Genomic DNA, 27,168 nt, shown 5'->3' on the forward strand with positions numbered 1-27,168 from the left:
GGGAAGGACATAGGCCTGTTCTTGTTTTGCGTCGCTGCTCAGCAATGGCTTCCAATAACTGGTCTGTGTAACTATTAAGTGAACACAACACCGCTTTCTGATACAGTGTAAACATATTTTTGTCAACGATGATAGAGAAAAATGGCCGCGGACGAACTTGCTGCGTTCAGGGAGCGCTGGAAACAAGAATTAACAAGTAAAAAAGAGCAGCTGCGACTTATTTGTTCTCCCTCCCATTCGTGGGATGTTCCTGGACAGTCAGGACAGAGGGACTTGAAAACTAGCTACTTTGAAGACTTAAAAAACCACAACAACGGCAGTCCTCCAAAACAAGAAGAACATGGTTGCACTGACGAGGAAGAACAGGTTCGTGGAAGAGGAGCAGGGGGAGCAGGAGAAGCTGCGGCAGAGTCCGAAGATCAGCCGGAGTATGTGTCCATTGCACGCAGTTTGCTGGATGGGAGGACCAGTCCCCTGATGGAGCGGATTCAGGAGGAAAGGACCAGGAGGAAGAGACAGTATCAGTGCATGAGCAGTGTGCGCAGTGCTTCTCTACAGCAGCTGCAGCCTCAGAGAAAGGCCAAGAAAGAGGGGAAACTGCTGGATCAGCTCATTCAGGATCTGGTATGAGGATAATGATGGTGATGTGGTGGTGCTTGACCTGGGTCAGCTCAATATATAATAATATTCCTAACTTTTTATTTCGCAGAATGAAGTCAATGACATTCCCTTCTTTGATATTGAGTTGCCATATGAGTTAGCCTTGAAGATCTTCCAGTATCTCGACTGTACTGAGCTCGGCAGATGTGCCCAGGTAAGCTGCTGAAGTAATATTAATGCTGGAAAGAGCTTCGCACTTTAATGATAATCTGAAGAAAGGGTTGGGCAAAAGCAGGCAACTGCAGACATTCAGAGTCCCTGCCGCCACAGCTTTTTAAAACAGCTGCTTTAGCTTTAGAGCCCATGGAATTTTCGAAATAAATCAGAGGACTGTCAACATGGTTAAGACAACAGAGAAAAATGAAGGTATGGTTTAGGTATGGTTTTAAAATGTCTAGAGTCACAGTAATGATCTGGTGGTTTGTCTAGCTGACAGTAAGTCTTTTTGTTCAAATCATAACTCAGAAAAATCAATAAGCATGTGCTTCTGCAATAAAAACAAAACATTTACTAAACATTTATTCTTTTTTTGCCTTTTTGTTATTTGTTACCTATAAAGTAATCACTGCAGCTTTCTGGTATCAGGTTTTACAGTTCTTGGTAGTTAAAACTTACATTTTCATAACTTTGCATTTCCCTAAGCATGCAGTGTTTCTTAAGGTGACTTCAATTACATTTTATTTGGCCTACTTGCAGCATATGTATCACTAAATCCCTTTGGCAGCCACCCAGGCTCATTAAGCACTGACAAATTAAATGATGCAAGTATCTAATGTATGCTGACTCAATCCACAGTCACACTGTCCAATCTCCTCCCAGGTGAGCAGGGCATGGAGAGTCCTTGCAGAGGACTGTGTTCTGTGGTTCAAGATGTGCACAAGGGAGGGTTATCACCAGGATGCCAGTGTGTCCGATTCCCTCTGCTGGAAGAGTACGTTGAGAGACTGCAGGAACTCAGCCAGAACGGTGTGCTCCAACTGGAAGGTAGGCAACTGTTCACTTTATACAGTGCCTTAAATTGGTGAAGATACAGGTGACATTAGTGAAGAATTGATCTTAGATACCTCACGAAATACCAGTGCACCAAGTACAGTAGGTCTCTCATTATGTACAATAAACATTTTTCACAATGAGATTTGAATGTAATTGTAAGCATTGATGGGCAAGTTCTTCTTTTTGGAAGAAAGACTAACAAAACTCTCTTCTTCAGACAAATGACAAATTTGCCAGTAGTAGCATAATGGCATTGCAAAATATTGGACACAGTTTTCAGCCAAGTAATATTTTCTGTTTAGAATCGAGTGGGATCCATCAGCCAGCTGCAGTTTGAGCTGGGGAAGGTGTTGTGTGATGTCAGCTCTTGTGACAACTTTGTCTTGGCTGGGTGAGTTTCAAGTACCCAGCATGCTCCTCACTTCTTCATCTGATGCGTGTTAATATTAAATGTTTTTTATGATATTCTACAGTCTATAGCGTTCGATACAGAGTCTTTTATTTGAAGTCTCAACCTGTTAAAGTAATGCATATAGTTAAAGTGAAAAATAAAGTATGTCTGATGATAATTGAGCAGTGTTTGTGAACATGGTCAGGGGTCAGAACAACTCACTTGGTTATAAACACCACTTTAAACATCTTTACATAAACTGTTTTGATATTTCTGGAGAAGAATGTTGGCATCTTGAAGCCCAGAATTAGTTGAGATGTCAGACATTTCACAGTGAATAAATGACCATTGCGCCCTACAACAGGAGTAAAAATCTATACCTTGTGGAAGTCATTACTGATCAGATTTACCCATAATTTTGTACTCCTGGCAATGACACTTCTACTGACGTTAGTTAGTATTCGATTGCAGCTCAGCTAGACCTAACTAAACTCACTGTAATATAACTGTGCTGAGGCAGTGATAGATTGTACAGCACCTCCAGGGAGTGATGTGATTAGATTCCCCTCAGTGCTAGTGTCTTTCACTGGGGATTGTTTGTATCTTTTCAGGTTAGCAGATGTAGGACTCACAGTACCAAATCCGTCTAGACAAGAAAAATGTACTTCATTGTTTTATGTTGTAGCTATTAACAAATTCACATCAATACATTCCCCATTATTGTTTCTTAAAGGGTAATTTAGCTAAGTGAAAGTACTTCAATTTGTTTAACTAAAAAATAATCAATAGCAGTTAAGAGTAATCAAGAATGATTTAACTGCATCCACAAAATCTTATTAGAAACCAGTGGAATGACATTTGGTGCTTAAAAGATAACAGGCAACATTGTCTCATTAACCCAGAAACTTTTGGAGTCACACACTGGCATAAATGCCAAATCTGCATGAGACTTGCATGAAGATTGTAGTAATCTGTGCAAAGTTTTCTGTATATATAAGTGTAGACCAAATGCGTGTATGAAATGTGGCATTATTATCCTGTTCATAATTCAGATAATGTACCGGTTAAGTAAAAATGTGTTCCTATTGTTTACCTCCTGGCAAACCCTGTGATGCCAGTCAGACAGACACACACACATATGGCCACATACATGTACACCCTCTGTCACACTCTGTTTCACTGTGTCACACACTCTGGCTGCCAGGCGGATGCTTGCTCAGACATGATGATATTTGTGGAGGTGGTAGCACTGGCAGTTTGTCGTCTCCTGAAGTGAGAGCTCACTGACTCGAACAAAGAGCAAAGGAGAGGAAAAGGAGGAGGGGGGTTCAGAACAGAACAGAAGCCTGTTGAGTGTGAGGGCAGTGTGACTTCTACTTTTGCTTGTGGAGGGGAGATAAAGGAGGCACTAAGGTGAAGTTGTATGAGATTAAATTGTAACAGAACAGAAAATGGTCACATTCCAGGCTGCTGGATAAAATGTGACTTAAGGAGAGGGCTGCATTTGGTATTTTAAGTCATTAGCTCAAAAAGTTGGGAGACATTTATAGTTTATTGTACAACAGTCACTGGGAAGTTTGCCTCTGTTGACCTCTACACTGCACACTCTGAATCACTGGCTGGATTTTGTTAAGAGTCTCTTCTCTTCACTTTTTACTGCTAATTCTAGTATAGTACAATTTTGAGAAAAGTGACAGGCCAGTGAGTGAATCATGTTGTTCTAAGCCTTATCTTTGTCTGATGTACAGGGCTACATCTAACAGTTATGTCTATTATCACTTAATTAGCAGATTATTTTCATTCCTTTCGTTAGGTTTCAGTTCAAAACATGCAGCTACCAGATTTAAGGCACAGCCTGTCTAAGTTGAAGGAGCACTGCCATTTGATGTGTATGTTTGAAGTTTCCGCTGGTTTCAGGCAATTTATCTGTTAATCTGTTTGCTAATTTAACATTTAATTATACTCCTTTTAAAAATCAACAGAACCAGTGCCAAGGTACTAGAGTTTATCTGATATGTTCATTTAAAAAGGTACATAACCTTTGAGTGGTACATTAAAAACAGCTAGAAAAACCACTGCAACCTGGGGTCATCCATAAAGTTTTCTCTTCCTGCTGCACATCAGTGTCCTTATTAGCAGTGTGGTCCAATGGTTTGGGGTGAAATGTTCAGCATTGTTCCACCCAAACAACACCTCAAAATCCTCCAAAGATCACGTAACAAAGATTTTAGAAAACATAACAAGTCCGAGTGAGTAAAGGAGAAAGTGTGAGAGGGGAAATGATTCAGTGGTGAGAGGGTGACGTCAGGTATTCTTGAAGAGACAGATTCTCAGCCTGGGATGGAAAATGGGCAACAGTTCTGCCATTACACTCACCAGTCTTTTTGTATAAAGCTAAATGTTTGAGTTGCATGCATGAAGTTCAACTTGATGTGGTTATGTGTATCTCAGGTACACTTCTGGAGATGTGAGGCTGTGGGATACGCTGCACTGGGACTCACCAGCCTCGTACCTGAAAACTAACAGCCTGTCAGCCAACACAGACCCCAGACCACATGCTAGTCACGTTCAGGTCAACAGCTCAGTGGCTGCGGCTGCTTTTGAAGATGGTAAGTGTGTCTGTGTGTTTATACAAGGGTGGACTGTTGGCTTTTCTTGATAATAATAAGACACTGTTATTGTCATCAATCTATCCATTATATCTTTTGAAAACTCCATAGGTTTTAAAGCAGCAAACTGAAAATGTTTATCTCTAGTCTGTAAAATCAGGCTATATGTGAGTTGCTGAGCTGGTTAGATGCACTTGTAGCTTCTACAGCTCTGAATTAGCGAAACACCCTGCCGAACTGTAACTTATGCCCGACTTGGCAGTCTGTGTAGGGTAAAATCAGTTACTAAGCTATTAAAGGACTGTGTCATTCTCTTGTGTATAGGCTGTGTGGACCTGTGGAGCACAGAGACAGGTGGAGAGCCCATCCACCACTACCAGAGCCCAGGGAGAATCCAGGCCCTGGCCCTGAGCCCCGACAGCCCCGTCCTGGGCTCCGCTGCTGGGTGTGACATTCGGCTCGATTGTGCCGATGATCGCGGTTACTGGAGGATGCTCTGCCACGCTCAGCTACCCAAGATTGTAAACCAGACAGTCTGATGCCTCGTGCATGAAATGCGTCATTATTGAGTTATTGTGCTAATTAATACGGCTTCACATCTTTTCTTCTTGTGATTTTCATCTTTTTTTATGTGAAATAACGATGGGAACATTGGACACCCTTGGATTATTCCTTATGTTGTGATATTACGGTTTTTGGCAGGAAAGTTCAACTAATGCTGAAGTGATTAATCATTGAGTTGATCACTTTTATAGCTAAAAACTATAATAAATTGTAGAAATGTATAGAAATTATTAAGCATTTCTTAGAATAATATAAATAACCCCATTTATACTTTTCCAAAATACATTTCGGATGTGATATTTTGGAAATCAGGAATGCATAACAGAGTGAAATGGGGTATAGCACTGTGCAGATTGCTGTAGTATCAATAAAGTAAACATTGCCTCTTCCCTGTCTGTATGGCAGGTGGAGAGCCTGGTTTTGGTGCCAGGCAGGAGGCAGCAGAGTCCGCTGGCAGCTCTGGCTGCTGGAGAGGCTGTGTACCTGCTGGACCCACAAGAAGATGAGCCACGGACACTGCACTCAGTCTACGCCCATCCTGTTACTTGCCTGGATGCCTCCGACTCCAATGTTGCCTTTGGGGTGAAGCGCACTGGCTGGGCCATGCATGATGGAGGCAATAAGGTAGGCTTTGTTCCTCTGAACACACATAAACACGCACATTAACAATAAAGCAGTTTTATTGTCATGTGCATTTGTACAAAAACTGCTACTTCTACCCTATTACTATTAATAATAACACTGTAGATGAAACACCTTTTACATGACCCAAAGACGCATACAAATCAAGCAAAAAACCTGTTATTTAAACTATAAATGCTGCCACCAGCAGCAGTGAAGAACACTGTTACATATATAGAATAACAAGCCTGTGTTTTTATGTTAATGGGTTTTATGGAGCTGTATCAAGTCCTCTTTTGTGCTATTTGGAACTGAAATGTCTGTGAAAGACAAGTGAACCTTACAAAACCTTGAGTTGTGACTAAGTAGATGGCAAAGCTTCAGAACTCTAGATTTTAGATTTAGTATACAAAAAAATGCTTCCCAGATCGTACTAATTGAAATAAAAGGTTTCCAATAGAGTTAACAAGGTCACTCATGCTCTCAACAGGTGCATACTGAAAAACAGAAAATTGGACAAGATAAATAATTTGGTTTGCTTAAATGAAATGATGCATGTTTTATTTTAGAAAAACAATTAATTGAGGGAAAAGCATTGAGGACTTCAGGGATAATGGCCTAATTTTGGCATTAGGCCATTATCAGTTTCATTACTGGCTTATAGCAGAAATACTCATATTTCCTGCCTTTCCATAAATGAATGAAACTCTTTTAGAGAAAAGATGCCTCCTCTCTTTCAGATGTGGTGTATACTCTTTTCCTTTTATATATTAAAAGTTTGCTATATACATTTAACTGGTTTAAATTTTGGATGCATTAAAAACAAAGATTGTTCTCTACATATACATCTCATGTCCCCTGGCAGTGCGATCACTATTACCGTGTCCCCATAGATCTTTTAGATCCCCTTAGAAATGAATGCAATGCCCCCATAGGGAATAGTCTATAGTAGAAATAGTGACTAGACCTCGTTGGGCCCTAATTACTGCACTCTTTAAGTGTACTTTAATCAAGTGTTGATCCCTGAGCTATGTCTGTTTGCTTCTAATAATATTGTGTTTCTAAGGACCACTTTCAGCTAATTGACTCTTAAGCCTATACTTAGAAAGTGCAAAGAAACATGAGGCAAGTTATTCTGTTGGGAGCAGGAAGCAGCTATGCAGTAGTCAGTATGCCACAAGTTCACTTCATCAAGATAATTTTTGTAAGTGTTACCAGATAAGAGATGTTATCAAAGATTCAAAAACCATGTTTGTGGCTGTAGAAGCTGGACAAGTGGTAGCTTTAAAACAGCAAGTGCTACACATGCAAGCTGTGTATGTGTGTGTGTGTGTGTTTGTGCAGCAGTTTTTGGCAAAGCTGCCACACTGACATCACCCCCTTTTTAGAAAAGCACAGTTTATATATATATAATATAGCACAGATTCAGTGGCAGCACAAAAGCACCACATAGTGGACCAAGGGGAGTGTAGCAATGAGGAACAAGCCTAATAACAGCCATGTCACTAGGAAGAAACAAGTAGTCCAAACACATCTGGTTTTGAGTTTCAAGCACACAGGAAAAAAAAACAAACAAAAGAAAGTGAAAAATATCAGGTCAGTGAAGATTCCCAAATTGAGTTATGTCATTGGAATACAGTAATTCCTGAAGCAAAAATGTTATTCATTTGATTTATTATATTCATTTTGAGCTGAAACAATTAGAAGCACAGAAAGTCTTTTAAAACTTCTTCTTTTAAACTTTCAGGTTTCCATAATGAATGTAGCCCAGACGCCCATCTTAATTATGCCACTTCACAATTAGCATACCTGTCACAGTAATTAAAATATTTTACAAATTTAATTAGCCTGTCTATCACTTTTGTCACACTTTTAATGGCAATTTCATACTGCAAGGAAGCCAAGGAATGAATTGGTTGTGCATGTTAGTGATGCTAGGCATTTTTATACAGACTTTAGTAATAAAACATATGCTTCATTAAAATCTGTCAAAATGCATGGCGCTGGCATCTCACACCTTCTTTCCCCACAGAGGAGTGAAACATTTTCATTTGCAGCATTTTGACACAGATGAACTCAATTACATTGTCATGTTTATGTTAACGTTAGTCGCTATTGTGGAGTTTGCTGCAGTTTTGTTACAGTTTTGTACAAAAGCCGCTTTGTGTTGATGATAAAGAAGCTTCTGTCTTGGTGCTGTGTTATCACACAGCTTGTAGCTTTGTCTTCTAGCCTTCCCCATCTTTGTTGATGTTGTCAGTGTGTGTGTGTGTGTGTGTGTGTGTGTGTGTGTGTGTGTGTGTGGGTGTGTGGGTGTGTGTGTGTGTGTGTGTGTGTGTGTGTGTGGGTGTGTGTGTGTGTGGGTGGGTGGTCAAAGCCAGTCTCCAGATCCTCATTACTACTCTCCTCCTCCTTGCCAGTGGACTGGGGGCACCCAGGCAGCCACCCAGCTCATGGCTGGGCATTCAGCACAAGCTGGCGTCTCCCCTGGCAAACTGTCCAGTCACTGCAGTGGCTCTACCACAGAGCATAAGTGCTGTCACAAAATCAGTCGTCTACTCATTGACTCAGGGTCAAAGCGCTGGTTGGATGTATGTACATGGGTCTTATATGGACAGACAAATGTAGGTATTACCAACAATCAGGGTCAAGATTTCAATCCAACAGGGTAATTTACAAGATTTTTTTTCTTCAGTCACTCAATTCCTGTACCAGTAAATTTAAAAACATTTGACCATCAAATATATATAACAAGTTGTGCTCATCCTAATATGTAAATGTTGATTCAGGGCTTACAGGTGGATGCTGTGGGAGATGTGAGGTTGTTAAATGATGTAAGATGCTACATCAGATTTGGTAACTGTAGATATGGGTTGAATTTGCTGTATGAATGAATAATTACTGGAAATTTGAACATTAGGTCACAGGGTAACTTTGGGGTTTTACCATTCAATGTTTAGCAACTAAATTAGTGAGATCTCTTTTGACTGTTGCAGTGAGAAGGCTCTGTCATGTGAGCATAATAGCATGCGCTTGTTTAAAGGCTTGCATTCATTTTAGTCAGCCAGTTTACAAAGCAAGAGGTATTATTTAAATATATAATATTTACATGGTTTTGGCCCTAGCCTTTTACATTCTGCCCTTCTTACCACTTGTCAGAAATACACATCGCCACAGCACACAATAGATGCAAAGCCTAACAGCAGCCATTGCTATAGTTAGAATTTATTATTTGTGGATAAATCAGTGTGACTATGAAGCTGCCAGGGATGTAACCACAGGGGAACATACTATCTAGTGTGTACTGTCAGTGTGAGGGTAGGGAACCAACCACTATGTGACTATTCCCCTGCTTGGCAGCTGAGGGATGTACCAGTGGACTAAGCTGAATAAATATTGCTTTACTGGGGCTGGGTAACTACATAGATAGACACATACCAACCTAAATACTGCCTCCTATTCAGAATGCAGCACTCTCCTGTGCTCAACACATTAAACACATCAACTTTGTTATTCAGGAAGTTAAAATAAGAGCATGTGCTTTTGAGGGAGAGTTACCTCAGTGGATGACACTGTGATGGCTGCTTTGTTTATTTATTCAGCCTGTCTTTAAATAGTTATAACTCAAACTACCAATGAGCCAAAGGTCACAGTGGAATTGCTGTTTGTGGTTATATTTGTTCCTTTACTGATTTCTTGTTTGTCCACGATAATCCAAACCTAACTGCATACAAACTTTTATACAGTAGTAAAAATATGTGTGTTTATGTAGCAGAAATTCATATTAGGAAGTACCAGGGTCAGCAAGTGCTTTATGAAACCTAGAGACTATCTGTACAAGTAGTAACAGTAAGTTCAGTGGTTTGCTGTAAATGAACAAGGTTTGAGACTCAGCTCTGCTTTGTGGGATGAGTTGGAAATGCCAAATGACATGAAACCCCAAACCTGCCATCATCATGCACCTGGTCCAATGTGCTAATCTCTATTTGTCCGCATAGTGTTTAAACCAAATGTAGCTCTGAATCCATTTTTGTTTTATATGTGGGTGGTATGTGGGGTCACGGGCGATGGAGAGGAACAGTCTGCAGGTTTTCATCCAGGAGTTCAAACATTGGTGAGTTTCTCCCCTTTGCTTGAGGGGGCATTAAACCTGCAGACAGCTGGTCCCTCATGGTGTGTGGTTCCCCCTTCCTGGTCTATGATATGACATTAAAGATTAATTAAAAACCAAACCAAATTCTGCACTTTGTCCAATAATACAGCCACTGGTAATACAAAAGGTTTTCTCAGGAGTGCTGCAACAATTGCCAAATGGCTTGTCTCTTAAAAGCAAAGAGAGTAATCACATTAACATCCCAGTACAGGCTACCATTAGACTTTCCTTTGTCTGCAAGCCTCATTGGAGCTCCAGAGAGTGCATTAACCTAACAACTCCTTTATAGTCATGCTCATGATTATTCTTCATCAAAACATATTGCTACAGTCTCTAAACAGCCCCCAATGTAATCTCAAAACAGCTCGTTTGCCTCCCTCAGGATCATTTCTTAATTTTGGTGGATGAGGTGGGCAGATACTTTATATAAATATCTTCACGAGACTCTAATGATTCATCGAGACCAGCAGGCTGATCCTCATTTCTGTATCCCCCTCCTCCCTCTTTCTCAGCTCGCCCCCCTCTCTTCCTCTGTCCAAATCCTATCAAGCTGTCATTTCAAAGTCCGGTGTGATTTGGGCTTCGCTCCGGGGTGGTGCACAATTAAAGCTCTGCTTGGACCAAATAAGGGACACACAAAAACTGCTGGCACCTCCCCAAGGCTTACATCATGTCTCTTTTTTCCCTCCTTTAAATTTTATCTTTGTTGCAGTGCCTCCTTGTCTCTCTCTCTTGCCTTCTCTTGGTTTCTGTTTTTCCTTCTCTGTCCTTACCTTCTGGCTCTCCCCTTTTCTCTCCTGCCCTCCTTGGTTTAATTTCTTTAGCGTTTTAATTATTCAAAGACAATTTTGCCTGGCGGTTATCCTGTTTGTTCTCTCTCATTTGGATGAGAAAACACCACCCGCTAATTGAGCAATTAGGCCAGCTCCCGATGACATCATTGTAACTTGTATGAAAAAAGTGAAAAAAGTTTGCAGCAGCCATTGAGCCAGAGGAAACAGTGTGCATCTCTGCTGAAGTTTGCCCTTAGGTTGATTTTTCTCCCCCTGGCTAAGCTGCTTAAGTGCTGATATGCTTTTAATTAACTGGCAATGCATCACTGCAGTTAGTTATTTGTCTATTGTGCAGTTTATTATTGCCTTGTATCCAATACTGTTCAGTTGTATTTCAGTGTGCAGTGTTGTTGTCTGATACAGTTGACGGCCTGTATTGTCAAAGTATCGAAGGAAACACTCTCAGAAACTTAGGTTCAGCTCTTTAACCTGATAATCAGCATTTCGTACTTCCACACTTCTACATTTGGTGGTAGGAGATTTAATTCAAATAATTCATGTGTTCTTTCTTTCCAGATCCATATCTACAGTCTAGAAACAGGCAAACCGGTGGTTTATGTTGGTAACTCACCAGGAGATTTTACCTGTATCAACCTGAGATACAGTCCTCCTCACCTGCTGGTGTGTGGAAACAAAGACAGGAGGTAGGACACACTTAAACACTTTCACACACATGGAGAATAAACAAAGATCAAGGTCTGAATTTCTCAATAATGGCACATTTCAGGTTATTTAAACATCGCTTTAGCTGTAGGGAGACCCTGTTAAATGGTTTTCATAAAGGAGTGCCTAATGAAAGAGGCTGGAAAACTGAGGCTACTTGCATTGGAGAACAGGTGTTAAGAAAATGTGCGAAAATACAAGACTCTATTCAGACTGTGCATTACTTACATTCCCAGTGCCTCTGTTACCTTGAAAAACAAAGCTTTTAACAGCTTATTGAACAAGGAAGACAGAGGTCTGAACCACTTAGAAGTGAGCTGTTTTGCTCTTTGTATTCAATTAAACATTTCTGTCCCCTTTCATTACGTGGAATCATATAGAAGAAAAAAATCTGGCTGTCTTGACTTCATCCAGCGACAATGCTCACATCTAGGCATGTACGCTTACTTGCCACATTGCTACCCTGGCTCTCCAGATGAGGAAAGGACACATAAAAGAGCCATTCTCATCTATTCTGCACTAGTTAGCGGGTGTCGCCGTACATGAGCTGGCAGGAAAGAAAAAATCCCTGGCACATGTTCATCCAGAGCTGCCCCCACTGTTTCTATTCAGCACCAAATCCATCTGGCTGTTAAGTAGTTGGCTTAAAGAGAAAGACCGACCACATCATATTGTGTAGGCTCTGTTTTTTCCCCTCTTGTTAATAGTTATGACTCCTAGCAATGGTACAAAGACAAAAAAAATACTCAAAAGATGTTCTGGCAAGTGCTAAATGAAAATGCTCAGCATTGTTTTGATTCTGGTAGAAATAATTCAACAGGAGCATATAAATGAAGAATTCAAATGGCCGTTTTTTTTTTTTTTGCCAGAGCATTGGTAGGGTCTTTACTTTCTGATACATGTGTAGTGTTGTTCACATGCACCAGCTTGGCTCTTCCACTTTGGCCCCAGCTGATGCAGTGACAAATGGAAATAGGGGAGAGTGAGGGACAGTGGGCGATCTTGGCCCTCCGACAGGGTGGCTTCAGGCCAAACCCTAATGCATCCCTTCTTTTTGTCCAAATGAGTTTTGTCCCTCTGTATTTTTTTTTTTTTGTTTGTTTTTTTTTATAACCAGGGAGCAAATGAGGGCTCCAGATAAGGGCTGTCTAGAAGAAAGCTAGATCTGTTTAAACAGGACAGATATGGGCAAGGAGCAAAACTTGATACAGTAAGAGATAGAAGAATGACTGCCATACTTTGCTAGCTTGGTCCCGTATCACTATGCAGAACTGCACTTGAGTTATATCGTCATTATGAGCGCGTTAGTTAGCATTTACCTCAAAGCACTGCTGCTTGCTTTGGTCATAAAACAATCCTGTATAGTACAGTGGGTACGGAAAGTATTCAGACCCCTTTAAATTTTTCACTCTTTGTGTCATTGCAGCCATTTGCCATAATCAAAAAAGTTCATTTTATTTCTCATTAATGTACACTCAGCACCCCATCTTGACAGAAAAAACCAGAAATGTAGAAATTTTTGCAAATTTATTAAAAAAGAAAAACTGAAATATCACATGGTCATAAGTATTCAGACCCTGTGCTCAGTATTGAGTAGAAGCACCCTTTTGAGCTAGTACAGCCATGAGTCTTCTTGGGAATGATGCAACAAGTTTTTCACACCTGGATTTGGGGATCCTCTGCCATTCTTCCTTGCAGATCCTCTCCAGTTCTGTCAGGTTGGATGGTGAACGTTGGTGGACAGCCATTTTCAGGTCTCTCCAGAGATGATCAATTGGGTTTAGGTCAGGGCTCTGGCTGGGCCAGTCAAGAACGGTCACAGAGTTGTTCCGAAGCCACTCCTTTGTTATTTTAGCTGTGTGCTTAGGGTCATTGTCCTGTTGAAAGGTGAACCTTCGGCCCAGTCTGAGGTCCTGAGCACTCTGGGAGAGGTTTTCTTCCAGGATATCTCTGTACTTGGCCGCGTTCATCTTTCCTTCAATTGCAACCAGTCGTCCTGTCCCTGCAGCTGAAAAACACCCCCACAACATGATGCTCCCACCACCATGTTTCACTGTAGGGATTGTATTGGGCAGGTGATGAGCAGTGCCTGGTTTTCTCCACACATACCGCTTAGAATTAACGCCAAAAAGTTCAATCTTGGTCTCATCAGACCAGAGAATCTTATTTGTCATAGTCTGGGAGTCCTTCATGTGTTTTTTGGCAAACTCTATGCAGGCTTTCATGTGTCTTGCACTGAGGAGAGGCTTCCGTCGGGCCACTCTGCCATAAAGCCCCGACTGGTGGAGGGCTGCAGTTATAGTTGACTTTGTGGAACTTTCTCCCATCTCCCTACTGCATCTCTGGAGCTCAGCCACAGTGATCTTTGGGTTCTTCTTTACCTCTCTCACCAAGGCTCTTCTCCCTCGATTGCTCAGTTTGGCTGGACGGCCAGGTCTAGGAAGAGTTCTGGTCGTCCCAAACTTTTTCCATTTGAGGATTATGGAGGCCACTGTGCTCTTAGGAACCTTGAGTGCTGCAGAAATTCTTTTGTAACCTTGGCCAGATCTGTGCCTTGCCACAATTCTGTCTCTGAGCTCCTTGGGCAGTTCCTTCGACCTCATGATTCTCCTTTGCTCTGACATGCACTGTGAGCTGTAAGGTCTTATATAGACAGGTGTGTGCCTTTCCTAATCAAGTCCAATCAGTTTAATCAAACACAGCTGGACTCCAATGAAGGAGCAGAACCATCTCAAGGAGGATCAGAAGAAATGGATGTGATGTGAGTTAAATATGAGTGTCACTGCAAAGGGTCTGAATACTTATGACCATGTGATATTTGTTTTTCTTTTTTAATAAATTTGCAAAAATTTCTACATTTCTGGTTTTTTCTGTCAAGATGGGGTGCTGAGTGTACATTAATGAGAAATAAAATGAACTTTTTTGATTTTGGCAAATGGCTGCAATGACACAAAGAGTGAAAAATTTAAAGGGGTCTGAATACTTTCCGTACCCACTGTATGTAATGTAATACATATTTTCAGCCTTTAGATCTTTGCAAACTCTTGCAAATCAAGAAAAACTAAATGATTGTTTTTCAGTCATCTAAATGTTTTAAAAACAATCACCATCACTGTTTCTACAACAGTTGTCAAACTTGGTTTATCATTTCTTGTTTGTGTCCTGATTGTGAAAGAGAAAAGGATACAGGTAATGTAAGGCTGTAACTTCATTGTCTGCAGAGCAGGACAACTTTAACACAGTTCAGTAATATTGTCACAGTGCACTGTAGCCGCCAATATGCATTCTATCCATTTGCATAGAATGTCAAACAAGAGATCTTGGATTCAGCAAAATCACAGGTTTGCATTAAAATTAACCAGTGATGATTAATGCCCTGTCTAGCTTTAGGACTATAACTGTTCAGAGTTGTCCAGGCCTCTCCCACATTTCTCTTACTAGGCAGAGCGCCCCTTGATTAATGAAGAGGAGTCTGGCCACTGACAGCTCACTAAAGACAGAGCAGCCTCCAACGTTAGATTTATGGTTCCCTGTGGTCTGCCAATAATGTTCAGTCCTTATTGTTGAAACGTGTGCTGCAATAACGTAATGCCACTAAACAGGCACAACTAACTGCAGTCAACAAATCCGCAGTGCCCATTTAGCCATTTAACTCAGATTCTCTTAAAAAGTTTTGGAAGCGGAAATGAAATCTGTCTGATTCCCCAAAGTGAATCTGATTATGGTAATGAAGTCTTGGAAGAAGGTTGAGTCTGGATGGAGTCATGTTCTGGATGCTTTCAGCTGCAATAAAGCCACAATGACAACAGATGGAGCTGAAGGTCCCCAGGGCTTGTGTTGCTCATGAAACACAGCAAGCAAAAATCCTGCTCTTATTGCCTAAAAAAAGATAAAAAATAATAATATAGTTTTTAATACTAGAAAAACTCTTAATTATAGTAATTATAAAAGGCAAAAAAAGACCAGCTGTCATTCAAACAAGAGAAATAATTCATCAAAGTCCAAGTGTTTAGACTGAGAGTGAATCAGTGTTTTAAATGTAATCAGTAAAATCCTTAAATCGGCTCAGTGTTGTGGAGAGGTGATGTAAGACTATTAGTCATTTTCATTTAGACAGGGGTTTGAATAATTTGTTTAGCCACAGTAAGGCCACATGAGCTATTTGCTTCTATTTTTATTAGCTTTTTTTCTTTTGTTCATTTTTATTTAGTGTTTCAGGTGTATACATGCTGTTCAGTAGCAGGTAATATTAAAAGTTGGTAAAAGCCGCAATTCTGCAGTGAAACATCTGCTTCAGTTTGTATTCATCTTCAGTTTCTTGTTGAAAAGTGTTTTGTTTTCTGTAAATGAATGACCGCTTTGACAAACTGCACTCTCTTGTGCTCTCTTGGTATGAAGCCTCCCCCTCTGTTAGCAGGAAATGAAATCCACAGTTACCATGCTTCAGTGGAAATGACTGATGCTATTGTATTCACTTCACTTATTTTTCTATTGCATGCACTCTGTCACTCTAAAGTGTCAGATAACTACTTAAAATTATATAAAAATATAAAACATAGTGCAAAAAACACCTAGTTACCTCAATATAGTGCTACAAAAAACAACCTCTTTCCTATAAAGACATAATACATCAGTTTGACCAAACAACTTCCCAGCAACTATATCATTTGTTGTTTCTCTGGTGTGTTTCAGGGTGAGGGTCTTTGACCTGCGATCTGGCTCCTCTGTAGCATCCCTGTACGCCCATCACCTGGGAGTCACCTCGGTGCAGACGGACGACTGGAAGATTGTGAGCGGCGGAGGCGAGGGATTGGTGTGCGTGTGGGAAATGAGGATGGGAGCTAAGCTGTGGGAGATGCACAACAGGTGGGATTTTCTTTCCTCTACTGAGATAATGTTTAAGCTAACGGCAACATTTAACATTTTTCAAAGATTAGAACTGTGCTTATGGAGGTCAATTCCTCTCTTAAGTCATCTTAAGTCGCTGGAAACTGAAAAGTAGTTCCCTCAAAATTTCCCACAATGCATTGTAAAAAGTAGTTAGCAACGATGGTCACTAGACGGGCTTGATAGACCGTCATGCATTGCGTGGATGAAAAACTGGCGGAAAAGCCGAAAGTTATAAATATAGTTAGATTTAAGATTGTACTAGATGGTTAAACTATTTTACTTAACTTTAAAAGTTACCTTTTAAGAAAACATTCGGTATGAGACAAATTAATTTTTACCACTAAATTATTAAAATAATAAAAATGAGTTTGAAACAGGAAATGAGGTTTACATGCACCGGCGGCCCGTGCTACGTTATAATCGGCGACAGAAAAAAGTAGTGTCCGAAATTGTTAAATAATGAGGGATAATAATAATCATAATTAATTATCATAAATGATCATAATTAATAATCATAATCATTGAGGGGTATGGACTAGAATGGACATTCGCACACAGCCATCATCATCATATTTTATACATTTATGCTTTCATCCATTATCTACGGTGGCCGACAAGGGCAAACGCGCCGCAACAGCCAAACGCTGCAAATACCACAAACACATTTGCAAGAGAAATGCAGCATATTCACTTCCGTCACATGAATGCACCAGGTGTCTAGGGCGACCCCTACAATACTGTACTTTTATAATACTGTAAAAGATGACAGCCAAGTGTTTAAAATAAGAAATAAACGGAAAACGTACCTTTTTTTGTCGCCTCTCTAAAAGTTAGTCAAACTTTGTTTTATAGCATCCGTCAGTTCGGGGTCCCCCTAGAGCCCTGGCGCACTTCCGTACCATGAATATGCTGCATGATGCTCCTCTCTTGCATGTGTTTTTGGTATTTGCAGCGTTAGGCAGTTGCAGCGCGTTTACCCTTGTCGGCCACCGTAAGTACCTCCGTGTTTATCGTGGTGCCATAAAGTAGCTGAATAAAACTACAGAATATGCCCGTTGTTGGAGAAGACACCATAGACAAACGTCTATGTGCACGTTTTGCATGACAAGTAAATAAGCCTAGCTGCACTTGAAGCCTCAGTTAAAAAACGCAGGCGTAGGCCGAGAGACCTGTGTCATTAATCGGTCTATGCTCTATAACGTAAAACGGGAACATGAGTATAACACATGTAAAGACCTTAATCAGAATATTGTTTTACTCGGAATAAGGCCAGTAGTCGGATTATTGCTGTCCATGTAAATGTATTTTGGAGCCAGTTTTAGTATCACACCACGTGATTTTAAAATTGAACATTTGAATTTGTGCTTTTTCCCTGTATACTAAGAGAAAATTATGGCTCATCTGGATCATGGGTTAGGTACTGTGTAGATCAGGTCCCAATAAACATTTGCGCAAAAAGACCACCATACACAGGTTAAAGATTGAAGACAACAGTGTGTGTATTGTTATAAATCTCTTATCTTTCTTACAGGCATCCTGTCAGACATGTATGCTTCAACAGCAGCACCCTGGTAACAGCTAACATCCCTGATGACAAGTCGCCACGGGGGGCCTGTATCACAGACGATGATCTTACAGCTCACCGCAGGTCACTCATCTCCCTCCCACACTGCTCTTATTTTTATTCTAGATTCCAACTGTACATCTGCCTCTCATTTCTCACAACTACACACTTTACAATACCTTACATTTTATAAAAGTAAAGCATTTCCTAACAGTAAATATGTAACCTCTATTCTCAATTTCCAGTTTTTACGCTAAACTAAGCTAACAGGCTATATCAAACTATGTACCTTACCTTAATTTTTTTTCAGATAGAGCTGCATTTTTTTTCTTCATCAGATACACCACTTGTTTCAAATTTTCTGTTTTATGCCTTTGTCAAGCAGGCAATTTGAACAATTTACCAAAAAAGTGAATGTTATTGCTGAAAGAATGTTTTTGTTCCCTCAGACACAGGGGAGTCATCTGCCATTACAGCTTCTCTGAGGACGCACTGTTAAAGGATCACATCCTGCCCATATGCAGGTCAGACTACACAGGGTCTTATGGCTACAACTACAACATCAGCCTGGCGGTGCCTTATGACAGACTGTCTGGCTTCCATCCATCCTACTGACAGACTGCACCTGGGCTTCAGTGTGAGTGAATGGACAATTGAAACCTTTACCCTTTCAGTTTGATTCTCCAAACTGTATCCTTTTATTTAATTAGTTTTCCTTTATCATACAAGTCAATTCAAGTTTTTCAAAAAATTAGCATTTGCATGTACATTATACATGTATTATACATTGTACATATTAAAGAACTATCAAGGTACATTCTAGTCAAACGTTAAACTGCAGCGGCCAGTGTTGTAAATTTATATAAAAATGTACTTTATGAATCCAATATACTGTACAATTATAAGTAATTATTTTACTTTTCAAAAACATTACCATTCTGCAGGAAACAGCAGCAACAAGAACATTTCTTTACAAGGACAACTCATTTAGGCAGTCGATTTCCCACAGTGCATTGTTGTGGTGTCTACATCCAAAAAGCGTATGTACATCCTGGACTCCATTTCAAGCCCTTTTAAAATCTGTGGGCAATAACAAAATGTAAACATAAGTGAAGAATTTCAGTCTCATTATTGTGACTTGTAAAGTAAGAAAAATGCAAACCTGTTCAAAGTGCTCAAATGTTATTCCTTCATAAAACTCATGTGGGGCCTGAAACCAAACAAAGGAATTAGTTGCAGATATGTGACTGTGAGGATTTACTGTAACACTAGTTCTACTAGACTCCATTACCATGTGGGGCACATTTGTGCTTGCCACTTCCAACATGGCAGCATCTGCTATCTCTCTGGCAACCTCCTGCCCCATGGCTCCACTCTTTGACAGAAGCTCCTCTACTACCTTGGATGAGAATGTTAACAGTTTTTAAATCCTCACAGGGGTTTAAACAGCATCAATCTTTAAGTCACATGAGGCAACTTATGTCTCCACCTCCTTCATCAAATCAAATTGCATTTAAAATTAAAACTGAAATGTCTCCACTCTGTTCTACTGCAGCTTTCTCTTTCAATTGGAAACAATTCTAGTTTAACTAGATGTTCTTTTTAAAACAAGATGTCCTAACATACAACTTCATAGTACTTTTAAAGGATTTTTCCATTTCCATGGTCACACTACAAACAGAAGAGTTAAGTTTAATTTCACTACCAAAATATACAGGTAAGAATATTTACTTGTTGTATAGCTTTGTTGCATTTTAGGATGTGGCAACCTGAAGCTAATCATGTGTGCCTGGAACAGAAGTTTTTACCTGTAAAGTTTTGTACCTGTTTACATTTAAGTGTCTGCCTGCAAAGTCCTTTTCACAGGTTTGCTCAGGCTTACAAACTCATTTTCACATCTGCAAGCATCTGTGTGCATTTTCCTGATTTTTGGTCAAGTATAGCAGGCAGAGCTTTGTAAGAGAATCAAACAGTTTGTACAAGGAGATGGGAGGACAGTAAACTTTTGACTTATCAGCATCTTTTGGAGCTGCTGCAGCCCAGGCAATTGGCTATATTGTTCTGTCCAGCATATAACAGTCATCAGCTGCTATGAACTAATGATGCAGAACTCACAACTGACTTCACACAAACAAGTAAAAGAGTCACTTCAACACCTGATGTGTTAATCTCTATAAACCCAAGAAATCTTGCCGCTGTAATGTTGAAAATTTCTACATTCTGAGACTATTAAAGGTTCATCTTAACAGGTAAAATTAAATGTGGTGGGCTTGTGATATGAGCTGTGCAATATGGGCTTACTGTGTAATCATAGCCAATTGTGTGATTCGTAGCAGCTCTGAAGATGCTGATTGGTTGGAAGTTAAGCATCTGACTTGTGTGATTCATTTATGAAGCTCTGCTCACAAAACTGTCCAAATCTGTAAACATGTCCGTTCAAATTATAATTTTTTTTTCTCACCACTGAAAATATGTTTGTAAGTCAAAAACTGCATGTGCAAATCTGTCAAAGAGTTTTGATGCAGAAACATACAGGATTACAAAATTAGATTTACAGGTAAAGTCCCCCTGTATAATTCTATGTTTTGAACTGTAAATTTCCGTTTCATTTTGTATTTACATTGTTTTATTGGAGAAGCCCACTAGGAAATCTTTTTCTCTCCCTGCACACTGATTTCTGTTTTTCTGTTGTTGATTGCTGTATATATTTTTTGTAATTATATGTGAAAAAAAATAAAAATATATAGTCTAAATTTAAACTAATTGACAATTTACTTCCTTTGTGATTTTAAATGAATAAATATTTCAAATGGTATAATACAACATTTAAAGGTGTACTCTACCAGTCACGTCAATTTTCCAGCTGTTATAAAACAGTTTAATTTACTGTCTCAATGTACTCTGCAATTAAAGAATAACACAAAAATGTGTAGATTACAGAAATCACCATGGAATATTTTGGTTTAACCCTGTGTTTGTAACAGCCTTACATACTCATGGCATCCTTACTACAGAGATCAAATATTATTGGAATAAATAATAGCACTATTGCAGACTTCCCCATAAGATGATTCTTTTCTATTGCTATAGAGAGAAAAACTGGAAATTGTGTTTCACTCAATCAATTGATGTGCTTTAGAAAAGATGCAAGTAAGCCAGCACCTGAAATTTAATATCTGAAATGTAATACCTTAATTTCAGTATTTTAATTTATGCATTTATTTTTTCCTCTGGTAGTTTACCATTATGTATAAGTTAAGATGAATTGCTACACTTAAAATGCCTAAATGAAAATAAACATTTTAAAAAATGGGAGTAATCCCTAACTTCCAACTGGTTATGTAAAAAGACCTGTAATCTATAAAAAAGGTGTGGTCTTACCTTCCTGTACTCCTCCAGAGTGATGATGCCATCATTGTCTGTGTCATGCATGTTGAACAGAACTTAAAAGAAAGGATAAAGAATTGAGTAATTACTCTCATTTCTCAGGGCATTTCCATCAGAATATTAGCTTTAATGTTAAATTGCCTCATCTTTTGTTTCCCTGAAGGTCCCTGAGATTAAAATGTATTACTGTGAACGCAGGGAGAGCTGCCTTAATTTGCACTTATCCTAAATTAAAGACAGTCAAACCAAATATTTGTGAAATAGATACTCTGACACAGTAGGGCACAAGTTAGACGCACAAATCACATAAATGTGTAAAGCCAAGCAGGGCTAACCTTCAGTTTTCAAATATAGTAGGAGACACTGTTGTGCTGTATTAAAATCCTTGTGCTTTAGAGTTCTGTGCCACAGTGTTTTCCAAAAGCACAAGAGCATAATAAAACATTTTTCGGGGCAATGTTTTAAAAATTAATGATTGCAAAAGATTGAACTAACCTAACTTACATTCTCACTCCTAAGCCTCTCTAAAGGTAAAGCTGTGTGATGATTAATGGGAGAGAAAAGAAGAAAAAAAACAAACAAAAAAAACAAAACAAAACATGTCTCATGCCCTTCAACTATCTACAGTGTTATACATCATGATGATCAGATAAGATCATACCCAAAATATATCTAACCTAGAACAATGGAAACAGAACTTTGCTTTAATTTCAGTAAACACAAATGTGCACAATGTCAGTTCTATATCTAGTCACATTAAGAAGGCCCTTAGGCAAGTCCTTGACACAATACCTTCTACACAAGAAAATAACACCGTGATCTTCTTAAGGCCATAAAATTATTAGTTTAGAAAATATGTATATTCACAATCACTTTTGTTTAATTGCCAAAAGGCAGATTGAGGGAATTAGATTTACCAAAAACATAAACAACACATCTTCCCAGAATACAAAGTGACAATAAACTAACGATATAAAAATATATGGGCCTGAATTTGGGTCCTGGCTTGTCCTGAAAAATATGTCGGGTCCAGAAAAATTTGTCAAACCAGAACCCTTTGTACTTGTGATAGTTGCAGTTGTGAAGCTACTGATCTGGCCACATTGCAGCCAGGTCATCAATACCTATAAACCTCTCCAAAGTCATAGCTGACAGGCACTAAGGATTCCAGTGCTCCCACAAGCAGCTAAGACATTGATATTCAGACCGATTTGTTGTCTAGGAGGGGTAGAGTACTTTTTCCTGGTATTAAGACATATCACAGGAAACAATAATTCCTAGACAGCTGCACATGTAGAGTTATTACAATAAATCAAAGAAAGTTACTTACAGCAAAGCTTTTCTTTTCTCATAGCTTCCTTCTCCTCCAGTGTTGTCTTCAGACTTGGAGGGCGGAAGTGGGACATGACCATGATGAATTGCTCAAAGCCAATCTCCTCAAAGGAGCCCACCTCATTCTCATGCTGGTTCCTGGGTCACAGAGCACATAAAGTAACTTTTCGTTATCACTTGAATCAATGTGGCTTTTTAAAAACACCAACACCAGTATTTTCTCAAGCCGTAAATAGTCCAGTTTAACCAATGCAGGCAAATATGTGGAAGTGCTGGTTTTAAAATGTCAAGTGCCTTTTTATAGCAGTGAAACAATGAAGAATTGATTTGTTTTCTCCAGTTAGTGGATTACCTCACACATTTTGCTTTCACAAACTGCACCTGAAATTCTTTTAGATGAAAAATGAAGTCTGCCTTATCAATCATCTTGTTGAGTGCCAGTTATTTTCTACCACCCTGAACTGACTGGCTTTGTTATTTAACTTAACAGATGTATAGTACTGAACATTCAAGAGCAGCCATTACCAACCTGCCACCGTACTGTCTGGGGCAGTCAGGCAGTTCAAATAGTAGTTAGGAAATGACAGACTTCTGTGCAGGGGCGGTTCAAGGATTTTGTTTTTTCTTGGGGAGGCAGACAGGGGCATAGACTAGAAGAATAGAAGGGTGGCAATATGTGAAACGTTTTAAAAGCCGAAATGAGACGGACTAGTCTACGGAAGACTTCCTGGTTGCGTCACCAACTGTTCCCGCCCCCACCACTGAGTCGCGAAGCTCCGCTTCTGTTGCCTAGCAACCTTCACAGCTGTGTTAAATTATTCGCTAATGATGGAATTTTTTTATTTTATTTTATTTTTCTTGATTTAACTATATTATTTTAGTAGAAAAGGAGAAGCTTCGTCGCCAGCGTCGGCGAGCGATGTATCTCACTGTGACGTTACTTTGGCCAACGGTGTAAACTTTAGCTAACGTTAGTTTACTAACTAAGCTAGCGTTTTTATGTGGGTGATTGCGCTTTTTTTATAGAAAGATAAGGATACGGGAGAAATACGGGAAAATATTTAAACTGAGACAGAATGGTGAAAAACGGGAGAGTTGACAGGTATAAATTAGCTTAGCTTTAGACTCACCCACTGTTTTTCTGTCGCCGTTTATGACGTAAGGGGGGGGGGGGGGCTATGCTGCTCTTGGTGGTTTTAATAAAAAAAAAGTACTAATACCAACCAACAATATATTACTGTTATGAACATGTTTAATTTAAAATACATTAAAATGAGTAAATCATTCATACTCTTAAGCTAACATAAAGTGACTGTTGGTACATTTAAGATAACTATGTAGTTAATAAAAATAAAAATGCTTTATCTTTTTAGAAAGGGAGACATCAGTGACATGCTGTAAATTTTAATCTATCAATCAGTTGTGACTGTATGAGTGATTGTGTTTGGCAGGCTTAAAGTACTGCACTAGGCGTTTTTTGTGAGTGTTATACATTTTATGTTGGTAGTCATCCACCTAAATCTTTCTCTAAAAGTTCACCACCAATGCCTTCACTGACCACCAGGGTGCTGCGCACCACCTGTTGAAAACCTGCTCAAGACTGAGTAAACCACTGCAAAAATTCCTAAGGTTAATGCACTTTAAGACTGTCCATTAGCTAATCAAAGCCTTTCATAATGGTGAGTCACTGCACATATTCAGTGGGTGTGGATACAAATCTCTTAAGCCTTAGGTGTGTAAGTAATGTAATTAAATGAGACTAATATTTTAAGGGACTAGTCTGACACCAACCAACACCTACAGTTTTAAGCTCACTAATTAATGTAGGATTAGCACACAGTGCACCACTAGGACTGAGCTCGGCTTGCATGAAAACCAAAAGACAAGTTGGGTAGTGTAACTGTTCCTCTTGTTTCCAGTGTTTGTGCTAAGCTAAGCTGTGAGGCTGCTGGCACAAGCAACGTAACAACACACAAACAGCCTATGTGAAGCGAATGTTCTTGCTACTACTTTTAAGCACATATATATGCACCTATGGACAGAAAAGAATTAATGTTGACAACAGACAGTGGCTGGTATCAATAATTTAATATTTACCAAGCAAGATTGCTTAAACAAACTGACCTTTGATAAATGTTAGAAGAATTATTTTTGATGAATCATATACAGTTATTAGGCTTTTGTTATGAAAGTGGTTTGACTATATCTTGAATATCATGATAGTGCTAATCAAATTAACTGAAATGGCCATTAGCCAAAAAGAGAACAAAGATTATGCTGTGATTTGACTGTACCTACCTTTTATCGAAGAAAGCTTCAATTATTTGCTTTCTGATTGGATTGTAGGCAAGTCCCGGTACGCTGTCCAAGTTTTCTCTACTGCAGTGCGACAAGAGAAAGTTAATTATCATAGAACAGATACTACTAACAGTGCCAGCATAATTTTTAAATACATTTTTAAAAAGGGACAAGTATTCATGGAACTAATCTGTCTGAATGTAAACTGTCAGTTCTCACTAGTTATGCACATTTGTTCCCTGTTTGTTTTCACAGGGGAAGGAACATGTGATCTACCAGAATGCCATTTTGTCAGTTGTGTTTCTATGTTTGCACATAAATTTAGTGTGTACAGTGCCAGCTCTGTGTGCATGATGTATTGACATTTTGTATTTGTCTAATGTGGCTGCATTTGCATTAGTTCAGTCTGCATATGTCACCATATGTTGCTTGTGTCTATGCCAGAGATAGCAGAAATACTCAGAATAAATCCCTGCAGCCAACATGCAGGTAGCATTTCCAGGCACGCATCTGACTAGTGTGGCTTTGCAGCATAGCCAGTTTTGATTTTTTGTTACATTTTACCTTATTGTTTCGTTGTTTCCACTCAGCTGTTTGAATCTATTATGAAGGTTTTTGATCTGCTCCAATGAAACTGAAAAGAAACAGACAAGCAAATGAACTGTACATGAATGATACACCCATTACTCCACAGTCATCAACACATCAACAATTGTTGGCTAGAGATGTCCAACATACAATTAAACAATACTAATCAAATGATCATTTTTACTAAGAGAAGTATTACCATTGTTTATCAGTGTTTTCTTTTAGCTGTAATATTAATAACTACATCATTATTATTCTTAAAGACCTATTTTTATGAAGCAGATCTGGTGCAGCTGCCAGGGTTGCCTTTCTGTGCCATTTCAAATGAGCCCTTCAATCATTAACTCACTGGGTGAACTAGAGGCTACACAGTGCAAGATTTAAACAATCTGTCTCTGCCTGGTCCCATATCAAGACGAGTTTGGTTTCAGTAAACACTTAAGTTTCTTTTGACCTGCAGTAGCAACTCCTGCAGAGTGCAGCATGGAGAATATGCACTGAAAACAGCTTCTGGTGTGTTGGTCACAGTGGGTGGTATGTAAGAGGTGTATCTAATACACAGGGGACTATAAATATACTGTTAAATTAGTTACATCACAACAACAGAATTTATGTTCAATAGCTGTTTGGGGAATAGGATTTCAGAGTGTCCAGGACATATAGGTTCATAAAAATCTCCCTCTGAGCCCAAAAAGAAATAGGTCCAAAGCCACACCTTCAAGAAACTGGGCAAAGGTGAATTCATACAGTGTCAGCAGAGTTGGGCTGCGTTTGGTATGTAAAGTTTATGTCTCTTACCCAGGCTGTGCATGCCACTGCAGGCAAAGCTTCCACATCAGGATTCTGCACTTGCTAATAATAGATCTACACACTTACGTTATTTCTGCCTGATTTCTGTTTATTTACTTTACTGGGCGTTTCCGTCCTCTATCTGAATTTACGACGTTAGATAAAGCGTTTAACAGCAGCTGGACCAGCCTATAGCACGTAGGCTTATACATTCTGCTAATTAGTCTGTGAAGCAGGAATCAACACAAATAAACGACTACCGGTTGAAGCCAACTCTCAGCATTTCTTTGTTGAGCGGGTGGTGATTTACATACTTCACATTACTGATCGGTCACTGATCTACATGTTGTTTAGTACTTTTTTCCCCCCTGAACGAACCACCACACGTTTTCCTCTTAAAAGTAAACGCCTGAACATACACACCGATGTACACTGAAACAACAGTAGTATAATTTCTAATATAAATGTTCCCAGTGGCATGTTTTTCCTACTTACACCCTGTTTTAGACATCAGGTCCTGGTACTTGTGCTCGGAATGCGTCTGCGAGGCTCCCATTGCTATGGTTCCACCGGAGCGTCGAGGCGCATAACCTGGTTTGACTGGCTCAACTTTTCTGTGCAGCTGCGTTATCGCGCTGCTATCAGCAGATCAACTGTAGTGTGGTGCTGGCGTATTGGCAGCATCTGGCACCCTCAAGGTCCTAAATCCATGCAGCCTATAGATGCATGCCCGGCGGTCAACCTGTTTCTTATCATGACAATAATAAGCAATTAACGTGTTCATTTTAGTTCAGTCAAATAAATCACATAGAAACTTATAAAACTTGAAAGGC

General features: G+C 39.5%; 2 protein-coding genes across 5 annotated transcripts; one reads left to right on the forward strand and one right to left on the reverse strand.

Annotated features, from left to right (window-relative positions):
* On the forward strand, positions 1–20,700 carry fbxw8 (F-box and WD repeat domain containing 8). Of its 2 annotated transcripts, XM_026321930.2 has the most exons (12): positions 1–624; positions 710–814; positions 1,480–1,644; positions 1,956–2,044; positions 4,496–4,653; positions 4,978–5,174; positions 5,623–5,841; positions 11,341–11,468; positions 16,180–16,353; positions 17,909–18,025; positions 18,391–18,578; positions 18,886–20,700. In XM_026321930.2, exons 1-11 carry the CDS (start codon positions 142–144, stop codon positions 18,554–18,556), a joined length of 2,001 nt encoding a protein of 666 aa, XP_026177715.1. In that variant the 5' UTR covers positions 1–141; the 3' UTR covers positions 18,557–18,578; positions 18,886–20,700. The 2 variants fall into 2 exon arrangements, with proteins under 2 accessions (XP_026177715.1, XP_033181271.1); XM_033325380.1 differs by having other exon boundaries at positions 18,391–20,700.
* On the reverse strand, positions 18,882–27,022 carry tesca (tescalcin a). 3 transcript variants are annotated; one of them, XM_026321962.2, is made up of 8 exons: positions 26,831–27,022; positions 25,523–25,592; positions 24,959–25,039; positions 22,659–22,798; positions 21,323–21,384; positions 19,233–19,340; positions 19,104–19,151; positions 18,882–19,021 (listed from the first exon to the last, which is right to left on the reverse strand). In XM_026321962.2, exons 1-8 carry the CDS (start codon positions 26,889–26,891, stop codon positions 18,929–18,931), a joined length of 663 nt encoding a protein of 220 aa, XP_026177747.1. In that variant the 5' UTR covers positions 26,892–27,022; the 3' UTR covers positions 18,882–18,928. The 3 variants fall into 3 exon arrangements, with proteins under 3 accessions (XP_026177747.1, XP_026177748.1, XP_033181273.1); XM_026321963.2 differs by lacking the exon at positions 19,233–19,340; XM_033325382.1 differs by having other exon boundaries at positions 19,104–19,340.
* Positions 27,023–27,168: the final 146 nt, after the last annotated feature.

This window comes from Mastacembelus armatus, chromosome 9 (assembly GCF_900324485.2).
Source record: "Mastacembelus armatus chromosome 9, fMasArm1.2, whole genome shotgun sequence".
In the NCBI taxonomy this organism is placed as follows: domain Eukaryota; kingdom Metazoa; phylum Chordata; class Actinopteri; order Synbranchiformes; family Mastacembelidae; genus Mastacembelus; species Mastacembelus armatus.